General features: G+C 35.9%; 1 protein-coding gene across 3 annotated transcripts in view; it reads right to left on the reverse strand.

Annotated features, from left to right (window-relative positions):
* Nup205 (nucleoporin 205) overlaps positions 1-21560 on the reverse strand; it is a 79578-nt gene that overhangs the window by 21767 nt on the left and 36251 nt on the right. For all 3 annotated transcript variants that reach the window (XM_020182914.2, XM_074062383.1, XM_074062375.1), the window contains 18 exons: positions 21147-21246; positions 20586-20723; positions 19280-19469; positions 18453-18573; positions 16692-16773; positions 16228-16392; positions 15806-15930; positions 11510-11624; positions 9352-9501; positions 8732-8803; positions 7986-8143; positions 7504-7584; positions 6556-6747; positions 5764-6031; positions 5565-5663; positions 2499-2647; positions 1238-1429; positions 143-264 (listed from right to left, as the gene is read on the reverse strand). In XM_020182914.2, the coding sequence (XP_020038503.2) occupies positions 143-264; positions 1238-1429; positions 2499-2647; positions 5565-5663; positions 5764-6031; positions 6556-6747; positions 7504-7584; positions 7986-8143; positions 8732-8803; positions 9352-9501; positions 11510-11624; positions 15806-15930; positions 16228-16392; positions 16692-16773; positions 18453-18573; positions 19280-19469; positions 20586-20723; positions 21147-21246 (2519 nt within the window). The remainder of the gene's footprint in view (positions 1-142; positions 265-1237; positions 1430-2498; positions 2648-5564; positions 5664-5763; positions 6032-6555; positions 6748-7503; positions 7585-7985; positions 8144-8731; positions 8804-9351; positions 9502-11509; positions 11625-15805; positions 15931-16227; positions 16393-16691; positions 16774-18452; positions 18574-19279; positions 19470-20585; positions 20724-21146; positions 21247-21560) is intronic.

Genomic DNA, 21560 nt, shown 5'->3' on the forward strand with positions numbered 1-21560 from the left:
AGCAACTTCCATTTATTAGCAAATGACAGGGGCGCAAGATAAGCATCCCCCCAAAAAAAACCCTCAGAACTATAAACCACTGGCAAATTATATTTGGGACTTCTTTTTTCTTAACAACCAAACTAGTCTACATGACACTTACCTCTGTGGGTCTATTTCTGGGCGCATGTCATAGACTTGGCATTGTGCTAGTCTTACAATCACTCCAGATCTCAGTAGCTCTAAAGCACCCTGCTGTATCTTAGCCACTCTTGTAAGAAAAGCCTATGAAGTTACAGAAGGAAAATTATCAGTGCTGAAATCATGTTCAAGGGCTTCATACAAATATGAGAAAAACTCATGGCACATTTCTTACCTCTAATTACCAGTGAAGAAAAGTTCTAGCAAGCTACAAAGACATATTATACTTCTTTTCTCATAGAATTTTTATGAGAACTTAGTATAACATAGCTAAAACCCCTGCACATTGTGTCCTGCATGAATTAAGTATTCAATTAAACTGAAGTTTCTGTCATCATCATGTGGACTTATGGAAGACAGGGAAGTTTGTTTTGCTCATAGTTTATCTCTAGTACCTATATACTATATACTGTATACTATATACAGTTACAGTATATAGGTACCTCTAGTACCTAACATGCTAGGTATATAATAGGTATTTACAAAATACTTAAATAAATGAATGAATGTAGGAACAAGAGTTAATGAAGAATCTAAGACTTTTAGTGCTTTTGTTATTGTGACACTGTAAGCTTAACAAACCTAAGTTTCCTTGTTATGAGTTTTAACAATTAAAACAGATTTAGAGGGAAGTATATACTGTATTTAAAATTCTGTGTTTAAAGTAGAAGCAGCACACTGGAATTTTCATTAGAGAACAAAGACAGGAATTTTGTGGTTCTCTCTTCATGAAACACTGGGTGTCATACTACCACCACTTACAACCTGACCGGGTATGCAGTAGTCCATTATCCAATTAACCTTCTCAGGATCATTCAACCCACCTTCCACAGGCTCAGAAAATATATTCCTAACATAGATCCCCAAACTTAAAACTTCTTTAAAATGATTACAGCTTATATAATAGAAGAGTTCAAAGTGTGCACTGGTTGTATACTAGAGTGAGCACAAAGCTGCCTTCCAAAATGTATGCCATGTTAATTTTCTTAAATATATCTATAACCACAAAAGGAAATGACCTGTTGATCTAACACCAAATTCTAGGAGGAAGCCTTACCATTTTGGATTCATAGGTATAAAGAGCTTTTAAAAGAGGAGGTTGTGGAGTAAGTAAGCTCTGCAAAGTACGGTCGTCTTCTACCAGGCTGTCCACAAGGACCTTCAAATAGCCACTATTGGAAATATACAAAAGCCACTGCTGCTGCTTATCCACAGAGACAATCCGATCAAGGAGAGCCAGGGCCAGCATCTGAAGGAAGAATGGATCAATCAAAGTCCAAACATCTGAATGGTTACCAAAATCAACAACAGTCACTGCCTGCATCTAGAAATCTTCAGACCTTTTCTCATAAGAAAATGGCTGCTTGCAATAAAATTTCCTCAAGTTTTTTTCAGAAGTTGAAAATTATATGTATCCAGAATCTTGATTTATTAATAAACAGAAACATTTCAAGGTAAATTTGTATTTCTAAAACATCAAAATAAGGGCATTAAATACATTTTGGCTAAACCCAGAAAAATGTGTTAGAGAAAAGGGTTTAAAAATTGACCATTATAGAAAACTTACAACAATATATAAGAAATACACAATCTGATAAACACAGTTAATCTGCTGATCCATTTTGGTTTATCTCCTCCCAGTGTTTTTCTATGCATAAAAATACTTAAAAGAACTAGGTGCTGGAGGCTCACACCCATAATCCTAGCTACTCAGGAGGCAGAAATCTCTGCCCAGGCAAAAAGTGAGATCCTATCTCAAAAATACCCAACTCAAGAAAGGGCTGGTGGAGTGGCCCAAGTTATACAGCATCTGCCTAGCAAGCATGAGGCCCTGAGTTCAAAGTCCAGTACCAAAAATAAAAACATCATCAAGAGATTGCTATATAACTTAATATGACTTCAATGCTACATAATTTTCTCCTACAAGGAAATTATCTTCTCATTGCACCAGCATGCCAAAATATTTTAAAGAAATATAAATGTAAATTCTCCATATATTTGGCATAAAAGCAATGTATCCGACAGTCTCTTAAACAATGGTATTTTTTAAACAGCATCCATGTTGCTTCTACCAGTGTTGTTCTATCAACTGACCTTAAAATTAGCAAAAAGATCATTCTGAGGAGAAATTCTGAATTAAGATTCCAAACAGAATTAAACAAAATACAAATGAAAGTCCCAACTTAGAGCAAATAAGCAAATTCACTGTAACACAGTGTAGAAAATTCACGTTACACATTTTAAAAGTTGATTCAGTATATACCTTTATAAAGTCAAAATACTGATTCAGTAATAATACTAAACAAGAGTTACTTTACCCTCCCAATCTCATGACCATCACAAGCATCTCGACAGACCACTTCCATGAGGGCAGCACCATAACTCTCAATTATGGCTATGTTTTCTCGCTGTAATTTACTAAATACATCTTCAGGGGCTGTCAGTCTTTCCCACATGGTTTTCTTAGCTAAAAGGATTAAAAAAGAACACACCAACAAAAACCAGGTTCATAACTGAGTAATTATACCTCAGATGCAACAAAAATACCCTTCCCAAGGGCCAACGTAGCCAGGCAATGTAAACTTGAACAACACAGTGCCCACATGTCATGCATGCACTTCAAGAACAGTATCAGGAAAAGGATAAGCTATTCTTTAAAAAAATCAAAAGTAATTATGAGACTCCAAGAGAATCAATAACTTGCATTTAATCTACTAATTACTGTGCTTTTGTTGTTTATTAGGGGCTGAGAATTTGGCTAGAAATGTAGATAAAACTCTTCCTTCAAAAAATTAGATAGTTTTAATCTTTTTTTAATCTGAAATACCTAATAAAAATAAAAAGCACATAAGTTATAAAGGCAATGATAATTTGTAGTATGATCATATGTTTCAATAAGATTCATATAAACCCTAGAAAAGTTCCATAAATATACCCCCGCAAAAAGGCAATAGTCTATATTTGAAACTTATTTTATGAACTTCCTAATCATAGCAGTAGTTTCTAAACTGTCATCTTGGGCTAGCAGAGTGGCTTAAGTGGTAAGAGAACCTGCCCAGCAAGCCTGAGGCCCAGAGTTCAAATCCCAGTACCACCAAAAACAAAGTTTGCTATTTTGCTGGTGGAGTAGCTCAAGTGATAGAGCACCTCCCTACAAAGCCTACCTGAGGCCCTGAGTTTAAGCCCTGGTACTGCCAAAACAACCCCAAAAGACTAAACTGGTGTCTTGAGCTGGGTATGGTGGTACATCCCTGCAATCCCAGCACTCAGAAGGCTCAGGCAAGAGGATAGCTCACTATCCTGGCCTTTGAGTCCACCCTGGACTACATAGCAAAAACGCTCTCAAAAAAGTCATCTTGATGCTTCTCTTTAAAAGTGCTATAGAGCTCCACCTGGTGGTTAGTGATTTTGCCAACTTGAATAAAAAGGAATATTTAAAAAAACTAGTAAAGAGAAATGTAGAAAGTGTTGGGGATCGGGAGAGTGGGGATTTTATCTTTTTAAAAGCAGCTCATTTAAAAAAAAAGCTTCTCTGAACTATTCCAGTACTTTTCCCAACCTTAAACGTATCTGCACAGAGTAAGTGGAATTGCACTTCTACAAATCCACGGTTTTGCTATTATTACCTTCTAAGGTGCTACAGATAACCACTGTAAGAATAATATGAGATAACCTAGGCCTAAACACATATTGATTTTTAAGAATTTGTGTTCAAAATAACCAACACCCACAAAGAAGAAGGGCACAAAGAGAGTCCATTATGAGAAGATGTTTCTGGTATGTTCTGAAGCAGTAAAATAACAGGCAGAGAATATTACATGCTGATCTGTTAAAAACTTCTCTCCTGTCTGGAGACTAAGGTTCCAGGTTATTATTCTTAATCTAATATGCTAAGTACATTTTAGAAAGCATCATTTATCATTTTTTGTTTGTTTTTTTCAGATAGGATCTCACGATGTAGCCCAGTCCAGCCTTGAACTCGTGGTTCTTCTGTGAAATAACTATCAGCCTGTGGAGTGTTATATCGGCATGTGGCACCACATCTGGCTCAATATTTTAAATATGCCTACTTCTTTCCCCTTTTGTGGTATTAGGGTTTGACTCAGGGCCTTGGGCTTGCTACACAAATGTTCTACCTCTTGAGTCATGCCTTCAGCCCAATATATGTACCTTTGACCAAGAAATTCTACTTCTTGGAATTCATTCAAAGAAAACCTCATGCTAGTATAAAGATATGTACATACTAATGATGAGCACTTTTACTGGTAAAATTTTTTTTTAGAAAGCCATTTAACAGAAATCCATTAAAACTCAAGACTTTCTACCACTTAAGCCACACCCCAGCCTGTGCATACGCTTTCATATGGCAATTCTACCATGAAGCTTCCTTCTTCAAAAACACAAGCATATAAGAAAATACATGATGCAGTATTTTTGTGATAATAAAACATTAGTTAATAAACAATTTATATGCCTACAAATAAGGAAAATGATTAAATAAACATTACATCCCTACTATGGAACAACAGCCATTTTAAAAGAACCAACTAGTTATGTACTGTGATGAAATATAAAGAGAGAGTAGGTAGCACATTGTTCAGTGGGAATGGAGGTTAAGTGAGGCAGTTAAAAGTACATAAAGCTAATTAAGGATATTTTTCCCTTATAATATTCATGTATTAATCTTATTAATTCTTAAAAAATAAACATGTACCTTCCATTTTAGAGGGCCTTAGTGATTACATCAAGACTCAAAATTATAGTTATACTTAGCCAAAAGATGAAGTGATTCTTATTTTTAAAGTAACGATCTCTGACCAAAAATCGTATGTTCTCCCTCATATGCAGACATTAGATCAAGGGCAAACACAACAAGGGGATTGGACTTTGATCACAAGATAAAGCGAGAGCACACAAGGGAGGTATGAGGATAGGTAAGACACCTAAAAAACTAGATAGCATTTGCACCCCTCAGTGCAGAGAAACTAAAGCAGATACTTTAAAGCAACTGAGGCCAATACGAGAAGGGGACCGGGAACTAGAGAAAAGGTTAGTTCGAGAAGAATTAACTTAGAAGGTAACACACATGCACAGGAAATCAATGCGAGTCAACTCCCTGCATAGCTATCCTTATCTCAACCAGCAAAAACCCTTGGTCCTTCCTATTATTGCTTATACTCTCTCTTCAACAAAATTAGAGATAAGGGCAAAGTAGTTTCTGCCGGGTAGCGAGGGGTAAGGGGGTGGTAAGGGAGGGGGCGGGGGGAAGGGGGGAGAAATGACCCAAACATTGTATACACATATGAATAAAATAAAAATTAAAAAAAAATAATAAAGTAACGATCTCTAAATCCAGAAAAGGTTAGGAATCAATCTATTTTTACCAGTTTCTAGAGTGTCTGGTTCATCTGGTCTCTGGGCAATCTGTAAGTAATAAAGCAGAGAGCCATATAGGTGAGTCCTCACTCGTTGGAATCCACCACCTAGGGGAAATCACAGGGAATTAGTCTAGTGAAAACCATTTTTCAATAAAAGTTAAAACAAATACAAAATTATAATTTATACAAAATTTAGATGAAAAACCTGTCTTCAAAATGAAGTCTAAAAGTTTCTTCAGTATGATGTGAAGTGAAGAATCTCCAATAGAAGCAAAACCCACCAGTGGGCTCTCTGCTGGAGGGGGTGAAGTGAAAGAACAATCAAGCATAAAAGCGTAATGGGCTTCTCCAGGTCCTGAGACCAACGGCTGCTTCTGTTCTGTGCGTACGGCCTGGCTGAGGTGAGCAGTCAAAGTGAATACAGCACCGGCAACCACTGGCATTAACTCCTGTGCAGCTTCATCGTCCAGAATCTAAAAGTACAAAGGCAAATCAGAGTGAGGATCCTGCTTTCAGCAACAATTATTAACAAGTTTTGTAAACATTTAACCTCTCAACTATTTAACAACATAAGAATGTAATATAAGAATTATTCAAAAGAAAAAAGCTAATCTACAAAGAGCAATCTAAATGTGATACTGGATAATAAGCGTTCGTAACCTAAAGGGATTCTTATCAGACTCCCATAGGAAGGTTTTGTGTTTTGAAATTCACATAAATGGTCTCACCATTAGGTCCCATTCAATAGGCCTGGGGTGGGATCTGTCCATGTGTATTTTTACAAAGGTCCCTAGATAATTCTGTTACACACACTTATCTGAGAGCATCTACTTCACAGAACTAATCCCTTTCTGTAGGAAACTTTAACATTGGTATTATACAACTCTATTTATTTCTAATCTAAAATGGAAAAAAAATTTAGGATAGCAAATATGTTTGTTTACATGGTACACATATATTTTTTCATCAACATAAAGTAATTTAGGAAGTACATCACCTTATCATGTACATCTTGTAAAATATCACGAATAATCAGCTGTCGATCTTCTGCCTGAATGAGGTCCTGGGGACAAGCTGTCAGTATTATTTCCACCAGCTGTCTCCATGACTCCAACACATGCCGTTTTGCATGAAGACACTGCAGCAATTTGTTTCTTCCTACCACGTACTGAAGTATAGTGCTGATTTCCTAAAGCCATAAAAATTGAAACACAACTTGGGCAAACAATGTCTGATTTCAATACTATCAGTTATACAAAAAAAAAAAAAAACATTTACTTGAAAACCTTCTACACGCATGCCTGACTACAGATATCTTTTTATTATTTTGGTGGTCAAGGATATAAAAACTAACATCTAAGGCTGTGTGTGTGTGTGTTTGTATGTATGTACAGCCACACATATGTAAAGCAGGAAACAGTAGGTAGGATAGATAGAAATGAACTCTGTAGCCCCATCTTCTCTCTCCTTGCAACTGTCTACTTATACTTATTGTAGAGCACTGGAATTGCCTAAAACCCAAGTTCAATAGCATGTTTCCCTGATACATCTTTATTTCTTTGCCTCTTACTTGGTCTGGCCAGCTATTTCCACATATCCACATATATGCTTCTTCTCATATAACCTCTTAGCCATAACTCCCCACTTGTGATGACAAATAACTACCTCCTCTCTCACTGACAGGAGGTAAGTAAAGTTTAAATCCACAAATAGTTATATATCAGAAAAGACGTAATTTATTTTGGCATGTCATGCATTAAATTTTAATTGAGTTTATAAAAATTATAAAATCACAAGTGAAAGAGTCCATGAAAGCCTATTTTTAGTTAATTAATGAGCTACATATCGATTTAGCTAAAAGACAATTTTGTTTTTTAAATAGCAACTTAAGAAGTTTAAGTAGTTAAAGGGTAAAACTGCTATATGCGCAACAGAACTTACTTACCTCCATTAATAGAGGTCTCTGTCCTATGGCTGCCATACCCTGAAGCGCATTTACTTCAGCTACCAAAACCCTATGTAGGAGCTGTATGATTAGAGAAAAACAGAAAAATAAGAACATTTCAGACACTGGTAGAATAAAAATACCTAGCAACTACTGTCTGCCCTACAGGGAAAAGTGTCAGGCATCTTTATATACAATCTAACAATGACACAATTTCCAAACAAAAATATTAAGTATCCCTTACATTCCAGAGAATGGTACCAAAGAACCACTATGGCAGGTAAATTAATGCCAATGCCCCAGATGTCAGACTATTTGCCTAGTAGAGAACTAAATTGTTAAAGTTACTAGTTCAAGCTGGGTGGGCTAGCAACCAAAATCTCTATAGGAAAAAAAAAAAAAAAAAAGCTGTGCAGTTATTTTGTTCTGATGGTTCAATACCTGAACCCTTGATACTACAGATACATTAAAGAAATCCTCACCTTGACATTGCAGACTATCTGCCCACGTAAATTCTTGTGTTCACAGTTAGCAATAACTTGTTCAATCTGGGCCCGATCAAAAAAATCCAACTGCAAAGGTTCAGGAATCTCTTGACTAAAGTCAATCGAGTCAAGAATACTTAGAATTTTCCGTCGCACTGGAAATTAGAAGAAGCAATCTAATTATACTTGGGGTATCGATAGAAGAACCAACCATTATATTTAGCTCACTTTCAAAGATTGTGCCATGTTTAGAAAGGGCAATAGTCTAGAAACTGAAGACTACAGTGAAATCTGAATCTGATTTTATTTCGGACCTATCCACTCACAAAAACATTTTCCTTCCCATCCTATAATCTTAGCTATTAAAACACTTTTTTTGAATGACACATAATTCTTTTTTTCCTCAAAGCATTTCTATTAGCATACATTAACTCTACAAGGGGATTCATTGTGACATTTCTGAATATGGTTACATTGTACATTGGTTAGGTTCACCTCCACCATCTCTCATACCCCTCCCCCTACTTAAAACAATTGCAAAAGGTTTCTCTGTTCTTTCATAAGTATTCCAATGATAGACCATACTCAAAACCTCCTTCATCCTCCTTCATTTACCCTCCCAACACATAATCCTTTATACCACTTTTGTATGTTCAGAATTTATAAACACAAGCACAATAATCCTTAAGTTTTAAGCAATGTAGTATGTCTATAAAATAAATTATAAATTTAAAGGGCTTTACCTTTTGTAGCAGTGTCAAAGTGAAGAAACCCAGAGACTGACCTATTTTCATCTTCTATTCCTCCTTCACCATCTGTTGGAGCATCAGTAATAATAGATTGGAAAATGAAGAGAACCCTCTTAAAACTACATTTATTTGGAAATGACAAACAATGCATTTTATTTCTAGGTCATTGTTTCTAGGTCAGACAGTCTTTTGCAAATGGGTAATTAAAATGCAAAGGTTGGTGAGAACTTCCTACCAACATTCATCTGATTCTTTTCATTGTTATGGAATTCATTCATAATTTTAAAGAGGATAATTAGAATTTCAAAACTGGCAAGACCCAATCATGCCAACGAGATGATAAAAGAGGTTATATTTAATTTGCATGTTTAATACATATTGAAATAGTCTGGGTCATGTTAGTTCAGTGTGACAAACTCCACTGAATATTTTAAGACAAAAATAAAAAGACAATCATGGGATGACTTTTAAATTTTGTATTTTAAGGAAAAATATTCTAATGCTGGGAAGAACTGTTTAGGTCTATAATTATATACTAAGAATGTAAGATTCAAATTTGTATTTGCAATGACAAAGGCATTCATCAGCATAATAAAGCAAGCATCAATATTTACCTGAGTATGGTTTCACTGGCATGTCATCCAGTAAGAGGTGCAGGAGCCTCTGTGTGTGTGACCGCTGACGGTTCAGAGAAGTTACCCTTAGTTCTATTGAGGCTGTCTTCATAAGCCATGACATTTGGTTCAGCATCGAGATCTCATATTCTAGGATTTAAACAGAAATTTCATTTCCCAGAATAATAAAACAGATCAGAACAGACCTGAATTCTGTAACTCATCAGATATTTTCTTATGCACTGAAGTCAATAATTTATGAAACTTGGCAACATCATTATCACTCTGTAAAATCACACATGAAAAAGATACAAAGAGAGGGAAAAAAAAAAGCTAGGATCTGTCTATGAAAGATGAGCTAAAGCAAGTGAAGCACAAGTTTCACTTCAGGTTTTACTACCAGGATAACTTCACAAAGTATCCTGAGTATTCCATAATTTGACATGAAGATGTCACTTAATATTTTGTTTTTAAAAGGAATTTTCAGCTGGAGGAGTGGCTCAAGCAGTAGAGAGCCTACCTACATAGCAAGCACAAAGCCCCAGTACCGCCTCTCCCCAGAACAGAAAGAATTGTCAAATGTATATGACTCATAAAAACAATCATATAATTTGATTTCACAAAAACACATACATAAATTAAACACACACTGCATAATTTTAGGATTTCTCCTAAGTTAACAAAGGACAGTGGAGCTAGGAATGTACTTTAGCTTGTGTGAGGCCCTGGGTTTGATTCCTAGAACCCCTGACACCCCCCGCCGCACCCTCCCCCCAAAATTTAAGGACATTTGATTTGACATAATTAAGCTGGGAACCACTTATACAAGTTTTGAATCCAGTATTATTTTGTTTTTGTTTTGCAGATGGGGTTTCGCTATACAGCTCAGCTAACCTTGAGTTTATAGTCCTCCTACCTCAGCCTCCCAAGTACTGAGATTACAGCTGTGTGACACAAACCTAGCTCATTATTTTTATATGCTTGACTTTGAAGTCCTAAATGATGTCAAGGGAACAGTTTGTACCATTTAAATTATTTTTTGCATAATATTTTCTTATCCTTCAACACAACCTTAAAGTAGCAAAAGAGACAAATTCCATCCTTGACAGATGTTTAAATAATTTTATGCTACAAGCTAAAACATCTAGCTTTTCAAGCACAAATGTCAAAAGCAACCCAAAGTAACAGACATAACAAAATGAGAACAGAATTCCACAAACAGCGTAACTGCTCCCCTAAATACTATGTAAGCAAAAACCACTCAACATGAGCTTATACATTTTTTAAACAGGTTTATTATTGGTGACAAGAAATAACTTCATATATTTGCCAATGGTTTGCACTTCTATGAATTTCTTGTATATGCCTTTTGCCCATTTTTCTATTGGGATGTTCATTTTACTTCTTATTGGCTTGTAAGGAATGTTTTTAAATTAGGAACATTAACCCTTTCTCATTTATGTACCAAATATTTATTTCCATTCAGTCATTTATCTTTCACACATGTAAGTGGTTTCTGTCATTCAAAAACTTTTGAAAAATAGCATGAAATTCATCAATGTTCTTTATGGTTTCTGATTTTGTGAGCTTACACATTAGGCTAAGCAACTAACTCAAATTCAAAATTCAAAATTTTGGGGCTAGGTTTCACTCAAGTGGTAGAGCACCTGCTTTGCAATTTCCAGCCCTGAGTTCAAACCCCAATCCTACCAAAAAAACCAAAAGTAAAACAACAAAATTTTGAGTGCCACCATGGTGCCACAAGAGGAAAATTTCCTATCTGATCTCATTATGGGCTGTAATCAAAATAACGACACACTAAAATTATTGTTAAAACTGTCTTCAGGCTATGTGCATAAGGTATATATAAACAAACGAATTTCATGTTTAGACTTAGGTTTTATCCCCAAGATATCTCACATATATGCAAATATTCAAAATCAAAAAAGATTAGAGCCAGGTGTGGTGACATATACCTGTAATCCCCAAACTAAGGAGGATATAGCAGAAGGATTATGAGTTCAAAGCCAGCCTGGGCTACACAGCAAGGTCCTGTTTTGAAGTAAATAAAGGATTTGAAATCTAAAACACTTCAAAAGTTATTTCAGATAGAAGATATTCTACATGTAATAATAGAGCAAAATAATGTCTGTCCTACCTTTGTTAGAGAAAGGCAGATGTTGCAACTGAGAGAATAAGAAATCTTGGCTAGTTCTCAGGTACCTCATAGTAGGTCCAGATGTATCAGAGCATGCACATAACTGATGTATCACCTAGTGAAATAAAGAAAATCCCTAAACCATCTTTTGTGTATGTGACACATTTTAAGATTAAAAAAACAAAATGAACTTAGAGCTACTAGGAGAAAAATTAAGATGCATCAACTACTCAAGCAAAATGGATACATAATCTAAGTTCAGATTTACAAACAGTCCTTGGCATCCTAGCTGAGTGCTGACAACATAGGACTAATTTTGAAATCACCCTGAATGCATTTATTAATATATATACAGAGTTCATTAACAAGTTTTAGTATTGTAGCCATCAGTAGTAGCAGCAAATTTTTTGGCAGTCACTTCTGAGAACCACAGTTATTTACTCAACTTCAGGAAGATAATACATTTACCAGAACTGAAGCAATCACAAAAATTACAAAAAAGATTTCCAAAAACTGTATGACAAATAAAAACTCAAAATAAAAATTTAACAGAAAGCAACAGATTGGGGAAGAGGCTTTTATGTCAAACATAAGAAAAAGTGATGGGCCCTAAGATTCATAAATGTCTCCATTATGCATATGGCTATCATAAAGATCTAAATGTACAAAATGGCAAACAAAATATCTATGAGGAAGCTGTTCATCTTTTCTCAGTAATAAATATTAATAAAGATGTGGTGGCATGTGCCTGTAGCCCCAGCTAGTTGGAAAGCTGAGGCAGAAGGATGACTTAAGCTAGGAGTTTGAGTCTAGCCTGGACAACAAAGCAAGAAATCTGGCTGATTTTTTTTTTTTGGGGGGGTGGCACTGGGGTTTGAACTCAGGGCCTTACGCTCACTAGGCAGGTACCCTACCACTTGAGCCACTCTGCCAGCCCCCCAAAGCAAGAAATCTATCTCAAATAAGAAAATAAATAAATAGTTAAGGAACTATAAGGCAGGTGCCATATTACATCTTGTAAGTCAGTAAAATGTCTAATTCTAAAATGTAAAGTAAATCTCATATTTGGCAAAGTGGCAGCAGAAGCTTTCATGCATGAGTGATTCATTGTGTACATATTTATAAAATGCTTCCCATATACCAGGCTTATCTATTACTGGCACTGTAATAGCTGGTATAATTACGATTATTTGTGAGTTAAAACTCTAAAGTCATAAAACTATTCATTATCTTTTGACCTTACACAATCAATACTCACTATTTACAAATTCTCTATTTGCCTATATACTAAAACTGATTTATAACCCTGAAATCAATACTCAAAGTGCTTCTGTGGTCACTCACAAAGACAGGCAAAGCAATGAAAAGTTTCAGTTGCCTAACTCCTATGATCTCAAAGCAATGCTCTATCTTCTTATTCCATTTCTCATACTGCAAAAAAAGGGTCTAGTTAGTGTCACATTTTTCTCACTTTTGTGTTTTATTGGAGTTTTGCTGTTTAATGTAGCCCCAAGCATACTTCTGAAATGCTGCTTAGTGTTCCTAAGCCTAAGAAGTCTGTGATGCTGCTTTTAGAAAAAAATGTGTTAAACTTCATACAGACATGATTACAGTACTGAGGGAATACTGAATACAAAGTTAATGAAGCATCAACATATATTACACAAAGTGCTTTTAAACAGAAATAACATGAAATAAGATCATATATCCGTCAGCTGACAAGAATGCTGGAACGAGAGATCTATAGGAATCTAGTCCTGTATTTTCATCTGGAGCAGCAGTTCAGTATTTGCCAATTCAGTGTTCACAGCAATTTTATAAAATGTAACCACTGTGAATAATGAGAAATAGCTAGATATCTGTCTGGAAATACATTCTTAAAAAAAAAAACTACATAAACAAAAGGTAACTAAAGATGTTCACAATAGCAGAATAAAAAACTGGAAACATTCTAAATGTAATTTAGATTGTAGCAACATGGAAAATTTACACAAAGAAAGGTAAAAGAATCACAGAAAATTTATAGGGGAGGGCGTTAAAAGGGCACAAAATTATATGTGCACTGAATACAACTAAATAAACAATATGTATACACAAGAAAAAGACAAAAAGAGAGCACAGGATTAAAAAACCAACAATGCTGCTGAAGACATATGCTTGTCTTAAACAGCTTTGGAAGTGAGAGTCTATAAACAAATAAAAACTTAAGCTAATAATGAACTCAAAACAAAATACAAATCAGTTAAGTGAATTAGAGGGCAGGTTGAGAAAATACAGTAAGATACTCAAAGATGTGGGAGACATAACACTGTTAGGTGTGAGGGATGTAAAAAGTGAGCTCACATAGCATAAGTCATTCTACTAAGTGTGTCTTATGGTATTCTTCCTACTTCACAAGAACCAGAAAAAACCTCCGTCCTTAAAAAGAAGACACAAAAGCGTAACTCTTAAGACCCAAATTCTTCACCCAGAATGTCCCTGTAGTACAGAGGAAGGAAGGTATCAATAAAGCCCAAATTATTTTCCTTTGCTGCTACAATCAGATAATCACTGTGTGCTCAGGGCTTCATGCTTGCTAGGCAGGCACTCTACCACTTCAACCATATCTCTAGCCTTTTTCTTTTTGTTTTAGGTTATCTTACAGACAGGGTCTTATGGTCTTACCAAGAGCTAGCCTCAGACCACAATCCTGCTTATGAGGTCTCCTACATACCTGGGATGACAGACATGGTCCACTGTGCCTGGCTTGTTTTGTTGAGATGGTGTCTAATTTTTTGCCCGGGCTGGCCTCTAAGGGTGATCCTCCTGAAGGCTTGGGTGACCCTGCCTGGCCCTAGATTTTCTTAAATCAACAAACTCGTCTTAGAGGTTTAAGCTTTTGTCTGAAGCCAGGAAAAGTACAAGTCTACAGGTGAAGGAAGAATCTTTCACTAAAAATGGAGCAGTATTACTTGCTAAAATACAAATTGTATCTAACAATCTAATGTGGGGACTGACATTCTACATCAGTCAGCTCCCAAGAGGTAATGCTGATGATGCTAATCCTGGGCCTCATCATTCTGAGTGGCAAGGTCACAGAGCATATGCTAGAAGCTGGGAGACTGCTAGTGTAATGCGCTCTTTGGCCAGTAGGGTGTTCTAAAAATTAGAAAAACTCCCACAAAAATTCAGATTCCCAACTTTCTTAAAAACAAAATTTCAGACAATCTGGTAAAACAGCAGGAGCTGAGTAGTAAGTCATGTGCTTTCTAGTTGGCCAGATCTTCCTCCCCACTGCCCTCCCTTCGACTTAAACCTGGCTTCATTCACTTCCTTTACCTACCTTTAGCCTAGATGATTCAGCTTACTAATTGCTTCTACCTACATGTCAAATTCTGTAACACTGCACTACAATGTACTACAGGTTTATTTCCCCATTAAGGAAGAAGACCTAGCTACAGTACTTACAGTGAAAGGATGTTTGGACAGCCAGAGGACAATAGAAAATAATTAAAATTACAAAAATAAATGGGAAAATAACAACAACAAAAAAGGTCTCTATTCTACTAAGGTCAAAAATGCACTTCCTATCACAAATATGTGAATTAGTATAAATTGAGAATAAGATGTATTTTATGAGGTCTAGTTCTTAAAACACACACAAAAAAAATGATTAAAATAAGACATAAATACAATGACTAAGTAAATGGTCTCATAATTTAAATTTTACATTAATCTGGCTTTTTCTTTCTTTTTTGGGGGGAGGTTGTGGGATTTGAACCCAGGACATCTTATTTGTTAGGCAGATGCTCTACTATATGAACCATGCCCCCATCTGACTTTCAACCATCTTACATAGCAGAACTTCACAATTTGCACAGTTCGAAAAAAGTGCTTTTTATGTGCATTCTCATTTAAGTCTCATGTCACAGACTGAAAAACTCAGATTCAGAGAAGTTGTTGCACAGCATGTCCAAGGCAACCTAACCTATTGGGGGCAAAGATGGGACTAGAGAGCTTCTAATCCAAATCCACTACTCTAGCCATCAAGAAGAGCTACTTTAAATCCAACACTACTGGAAATTTTCTATGCTACCTGGTCAAAATCCATCAAAAAAACCTAATTTCCCTCATTTGCCAAGTGATTAGGATCTACAGTGACCTGGGTTTATGCCTTACGGGTTTTATCCATAAATGACAGACTGGACACACGACTAAATCAGCTCATTTCTACTGACTCTGTTATACTCTCCTGTCTGTGGTGAACGTAAGAATCTCCTCAAGTTTCTTCTAAACAAAGTAGTGTCTTCTGTGTACCTGGTAACACAGCTCAGCCAACTGAGGAGACTCTCGCACTGCCACTGGGCCCGTTCTCCCTTCTGTTCCTTTCTCCAGGATGTTTAGAATGGCATGCAGACATGTCCGAGGGCAACCCAATACTCCTACATGAAACCAAAGAAAATTTAACTCTTCTTATAGAATTTCATCATTAGAAACCTTCAACTGTCTTGATGAAAATCAAATTCTGAAACATTATGCTCTACTGTAAACACTCTTTCAGTGACACAGAAGTGACAAATGCTAATTCTCTAAAACGTTTATTCCACTCTCGTTCTAAGTTCTAAATATGGAGCTATCACATCACTTTTCAAGTTATTTTTTTCAATGAATTACTCTATGAATTGGAATTCACTAAGTGACTACTTAGATACAAATATGGACAGAAATAGATGCTATACCTGGATCTTGTAGATTTGTGGTACTGACAGGTTTCTTCAGTTCAAAGCCCAACAAGTATAGGGCGAGACTGGGAGGACTGCATTCCAGAGAGGTGATGAGAAGATTCAAGATGTGGACTCTTGTTTCATGATGGATTACAGCTAACTTCTTTTCAAGTTCTGACCCTAAATGTGGAAATCACAGAAGTGAATTACAAAATAACACAAAGTAAACCTAAGTCAAAGTTTAAAATCAGAAGCATGTATTCTAAAGTTCCATGTTTACTCGTAGTTTGCCTGATTAGCTGTTATGCTAGTCTGATTTATCTGAAGAATCTTAAAACCCTTACACATTTTATTCTTGCAAAGGCTCAAATTCTCCCATATCACCATTAGCCAATTACGAATTTTAAGATTTTTTTCTTTATACAAAAGTATATATACAGAGTAAAAAAAAAAAAAATGCAAGTTAATCTGACGCATACCCTCTTCTAGTCGTACAAATTCTTCAGCATCTTCACTATCCAAACACTCCACAAATCCAGCCATCAGCTTCTGGCTAACACTCTAACGTTATATAAATGGAAAAATGATAAATTAATTAAATGGAAAAATGATAAATAGAAATTTCCTAAATATTAAGAGAAACCATGATAAATATGGTATATTCGTCCATGAAAAAAAGCAAATCTGCTCTAAGTATTTTAGTTATGCTATCAATTAACAAAAAATCCAGTTCCATAAATTACCATTAAGTTAGCACTCTACAATATTAAAGTGAGCCAAGCATAGTAGTGTATACCTGTAATCTCAGCACTCAAGAGGTGAATGCAGTGGGATTATGATTTTCAGGCTAGCCTGGGGTATAAAGCAAGACCCTGTCTCACACACACACACACACACACACACACACACACACACACACACACACACACACAAAACAAACCACACAAAACCAAAAGAAGGAGAAAAGAAATCTAATAGGATGTTCAAATCAGTAATAGAATAGAGCCAAACATGGTGGCAAAAGCCTATAATCCTAGCACTCAGAAGGAACAGGTGGGAGTATGGCAAATTCTAGGTCAGCCTGGACTACATAGCAAAACACTGTCTCAAAAAAAAGAATGCCAGTAAGCTCCTTAATTATCACATGGCATATAATGTATTAGGAATACTGTTTCTCAACCTTGATACCATCATGCTACCTGGATTTATAAAGATGTGGGGCCATTCTAGGTTGTCACAACTGAAGGTTACTACTGATGTGCAGCAGGGAGCTCAGTGACATTAAAGGTCTCGCAGTGTGAGGAGCAATTACACACAAAATGAACAGTGCTCCATCCAAAGTGTCAAAATAGTTCCTGTTTTAAAACATTACAAAGGATACACTAAATGATTGCTAACAGATATACATCAGGATAAACATTTACAGAGCAGAAAAAAGCAGATTCCCTAACTGTAGCTATTCAGAGAATAGAAACAGAACTATTATGAGCCTGGTGCAGTGGAACACACCTACAGTCCTTGATATTCGTGAGGTGAGGGAGGAGGATCCCTTCAGATGAGGCATTCAAGGCAAGCCTAGGAACATAAAGAGACCCCATCTCAAAAGAGAAGGAGAAAGAAAATAAGAAAAAACTATTATGAATAAAAAGAGGAATACCTGAGCTGGGTGTAGTGCTACATGCCTACAGTCCCGGCTACTGTAGAGGTGGAGGCAGTGGGATCACTCGAGCCCATATATTCCAAACAAGCTTACGCAATATAATGAGACCATGTCTCAAACAAACAAACAAACAAACAAAACCCTTAAAACACTCTAGGTTTGAACATCAGCATTGCAAAAACAAAACAACAAAAAAACCTGAATGGTGTAACATCACCTGGAGTGACACAGATGTGTATCATCAGAAAACCACAGATGTGGACAGTTCACAATAGCACAACAGGGAGACATACACAGAATTAAAGAGACTGGCTAGCTTAGAATACAGGCAACTGGCAGAGGAGGGAGCAGAAAGCAAACAGAAGTAGCAGTGGTCTTTTTGGAACCACATACCAACAGTCTATTGAATCACTGAATGGTATTAGCTTCAAAGATAAATGACAGCCAAATACATGGGTAGGTTTTCACCCATCTTTTATACATGTACTTACTCTTAAGAGAATCCATAAATAAAAATATGATTGCTCCACAGACACTGTGACTTTTGTCAGAATGCAACAAAAACAACAAAATCAGTTACCTGGTCATGTGTGAAATCTCCAACCAATTTTATCTGAATATTAGAACTGCAAGAGATACAACAGAGGATCTTGGCACTTTCAAAAGCCAATTCTGGGTTAGTATTCCCATGATACAGGTACCTTTAGAATAAGAAAACAATGAGGAACAATGTGATCAAACTTGGCTTTTCACTTTTCTCAATAAAAAAATTTAGAAGCAGGGGTTCCCCTACCATGTAGCACCTTTGAAGAAATTAGAGAAAGATGTTCCATTCTAGCTGGAACCATCATGTGATAGGCCAAATCATGCCCTACAAAATTCTTATGCTAAAGTCTTAATCCACAATGTACCTATTTGGAAATAGGACCTTTTCATACGTAGCAAATCAAGTTAAGATGAGGTCATTAAGGAGGACATAATACAATATGACTGTGTCCTTACAAAAAAGGGAGAGCTGGACACAAACACATATACAAAGAGATCACCATATGAAGCTGAAGCCAGAGACCATTGAACACCAAACCACCAGAATGATAGGAGATCACACACACACACACACAGGGCGGGGGGAGATATGGAATATGTGCCCCCCCTAACCAGCCTAGTTTCCCTTCAGGGGAAAATAAAACTATGCCAATTTTAAACTTACAAACTATGAGGACACAGAAGAAAAAAAAGCAAAGGAGCTAGAAAAGGCAAGATTGAAGAAGGCCAGAAAACATGACCATCATCATCATCACCATCATCAAGAGGAGATGTATTAGGTAACCAACAAAATTTAGAAATCAAAGCTAGAATAGTCATCTGATTCATATCATCATTTCTTGACTTACAAAGGCAATTTACCTGGCAATGTTTACCACATTGTCTGCTTTCTTAGTTCTGGGATTAATTCCTTGCAACAACTGTTCTAAAGGAGAGACTATGAGAGCCAGCTGACTCTCTCTTAGAAGATCCATAAAGAGATTCTCCTTTTGCAGAGTAAGGTTGAGAAGTGCAAGGCAATGCTGTACTGCTTTTTCCAGGTGTTTCTTTCCTATAATCCAAAAATGAAGTTAGAATCTAAATAAATTTTAAAAATTGACAGCAAATTCTTAGGAAAACAAGATAAAGGACAATTTTGACATTAAAAAAGCCCTCAGTTTTTCAAACTTTCAGCAGCAACTTCACAAGACTGTTTACCCATGTTATTCACAATGACTTCTCCTGACTCTTAAGAGCAACAGCTCTATGACTGGAGTGGCCCCAAGGATGTCTGACAATGCCTGAAAAACTTCTATCTGTCATAACTGAGATGTGTAAATGGCTTCTGGTGGGCAGAAGCCCACAACACAGGATAAAAACTCCAACAAAGAATTGTTTGGCCCAAACTATCAACAATACCAAGGTCCAGAAACTGATTTTAAGGAAGACATAGTCCTTGTGAAAAACGAAAAAGCAGAAACTGTAAATGAGGATTACCATTCAAATTTAAAATTTTGACTTAAATCTTCCCATGAAGTAGTATCTGTGTACCATGATTATAAGCAGTTCATATGTTTAGAATCTTGAGTCTTCTCTTTTAGATCACTGTCACATTCAACAGAGACACATAACATAGAAGTAGAAAGCATGGACTCTGGCACCTAACTGCCTAGGTTCAAACCCTAGTTCTCATACCTTCTAGACAACGTAAGGTCAGCATAATCTTTCTGCATCATGTTTCTTTATTTGTTAAATGCGAACAAGATCTACCACATTAGACTTTTGTAAAGAGTAAGTGTATTCATCACATGATGTGCATTTAAAAGAGCCAAATGCATAGTGAGCACTCAATAAAACAATGCCAATATTAAGAAATAAAATGTATTGAATACTATGTGCCAAGAACCACATAAGTGCTTTCACAAGTATTATGGGGTACACAAAGGATTTCAGACTTAAAAGTTAATGTATATTAAGATGTGACAGTGATAGGAAGACAAAAGACCCTGCAATGAGATAGTTACATTGAGTTGAGAGTCTCTGTACTTTAGTCTGTTTTCACTTACAATGCACTCTCACATAACTGACTCACAAAAAAGCACTTCACAGATCATCCATTTTAAGCTCTCAATTCACAAAAAATAAAAATATCAACATTTTTAAGACATAAAGACTTTCAGGCACATACCAGGGAAAGGGGCATAGGTATCAAGCTGCTTAACTCCTTCTTCCAGTAAACTAAGAGCAAGTTCCAACATTGGTGACTCATTCAGAAGATGATACATCAGACTAAAGCCAGGTGGCTTATAGGCTATGATTTCTTCTCCTAAATATAGCAAAACATAGTCCAACAGAGTATGAATTAGTATTTCTGTCATGCTCTTGATTTCTATAAAATGTATGAAATCTGAAACTTAAATGGGATCTAAACAGACAAAGATAAGTTGCAAATTAGAGGCAGTGACACAAACTATATAGAACAGTAATACTCTTATAGGCATTACTGACCTGCACAGTAAGTCATCTACTACAGGTTAACTCATTAAAGAATCTATATAATGTCATGTTCTTGATTCAGTAAAAATTTTATTTTCTCTTGAACATAAAAATTGAAATGATTAAAATAAAACAGATTACATTTTAATTTAAATTTAAGTATAAATTTTAACTGATACATACAGTATACACACGTAATTATTATATTATAAATAGCTGACATCTTGTTTGAAAAGTGACAGAACCAAATTACCTTGAAGTTCTACAAACTGGTCTACAAAATCTTCAAGCTGAGGCTCATAATCTCTAAGCAGTTTATAAAACACCTCCAAAACAACCTCAGCAACTTCCCACTACAAATAAGAAACATATATTTCAGTGACAATAAAATAGTCCAAGGCAGAGTCTTGCAAAGCTTTATAGCTTCTCTCATTTTTTCTCAAAAAAGTGAATTAAGTACCTCGTCTAGTTTATTAATTTATGGTAAAAAATACAGAAATCCTAATTCATGTTACTTTATTTTGTTGAAGGATAATGGATTGGCTCACTCTCCAGGCAGAACATTTTTTAAAACCATTACTTAAGAAACATTTCTGTAGGAGAGGCTGGGCTCACTTACAAATCAAAAACATTTGTTATCTCCTCAAGTTCAATTAAACAAGATCAG

The sequence above is a fragment of the Castor canadensis genome, chromosome 2 (genome assembly GCF_047511655.1).
Source record: "Castor canadensis chromosome 2, mCasCan1.hap1v2, whole genome shotgun sequence".
Taxonomy (NCBI): Eukaryota; Metazoa; Chordata; class Mammalia; order Rodentia; family Castoridae; genus Castor; species Castor canadensis.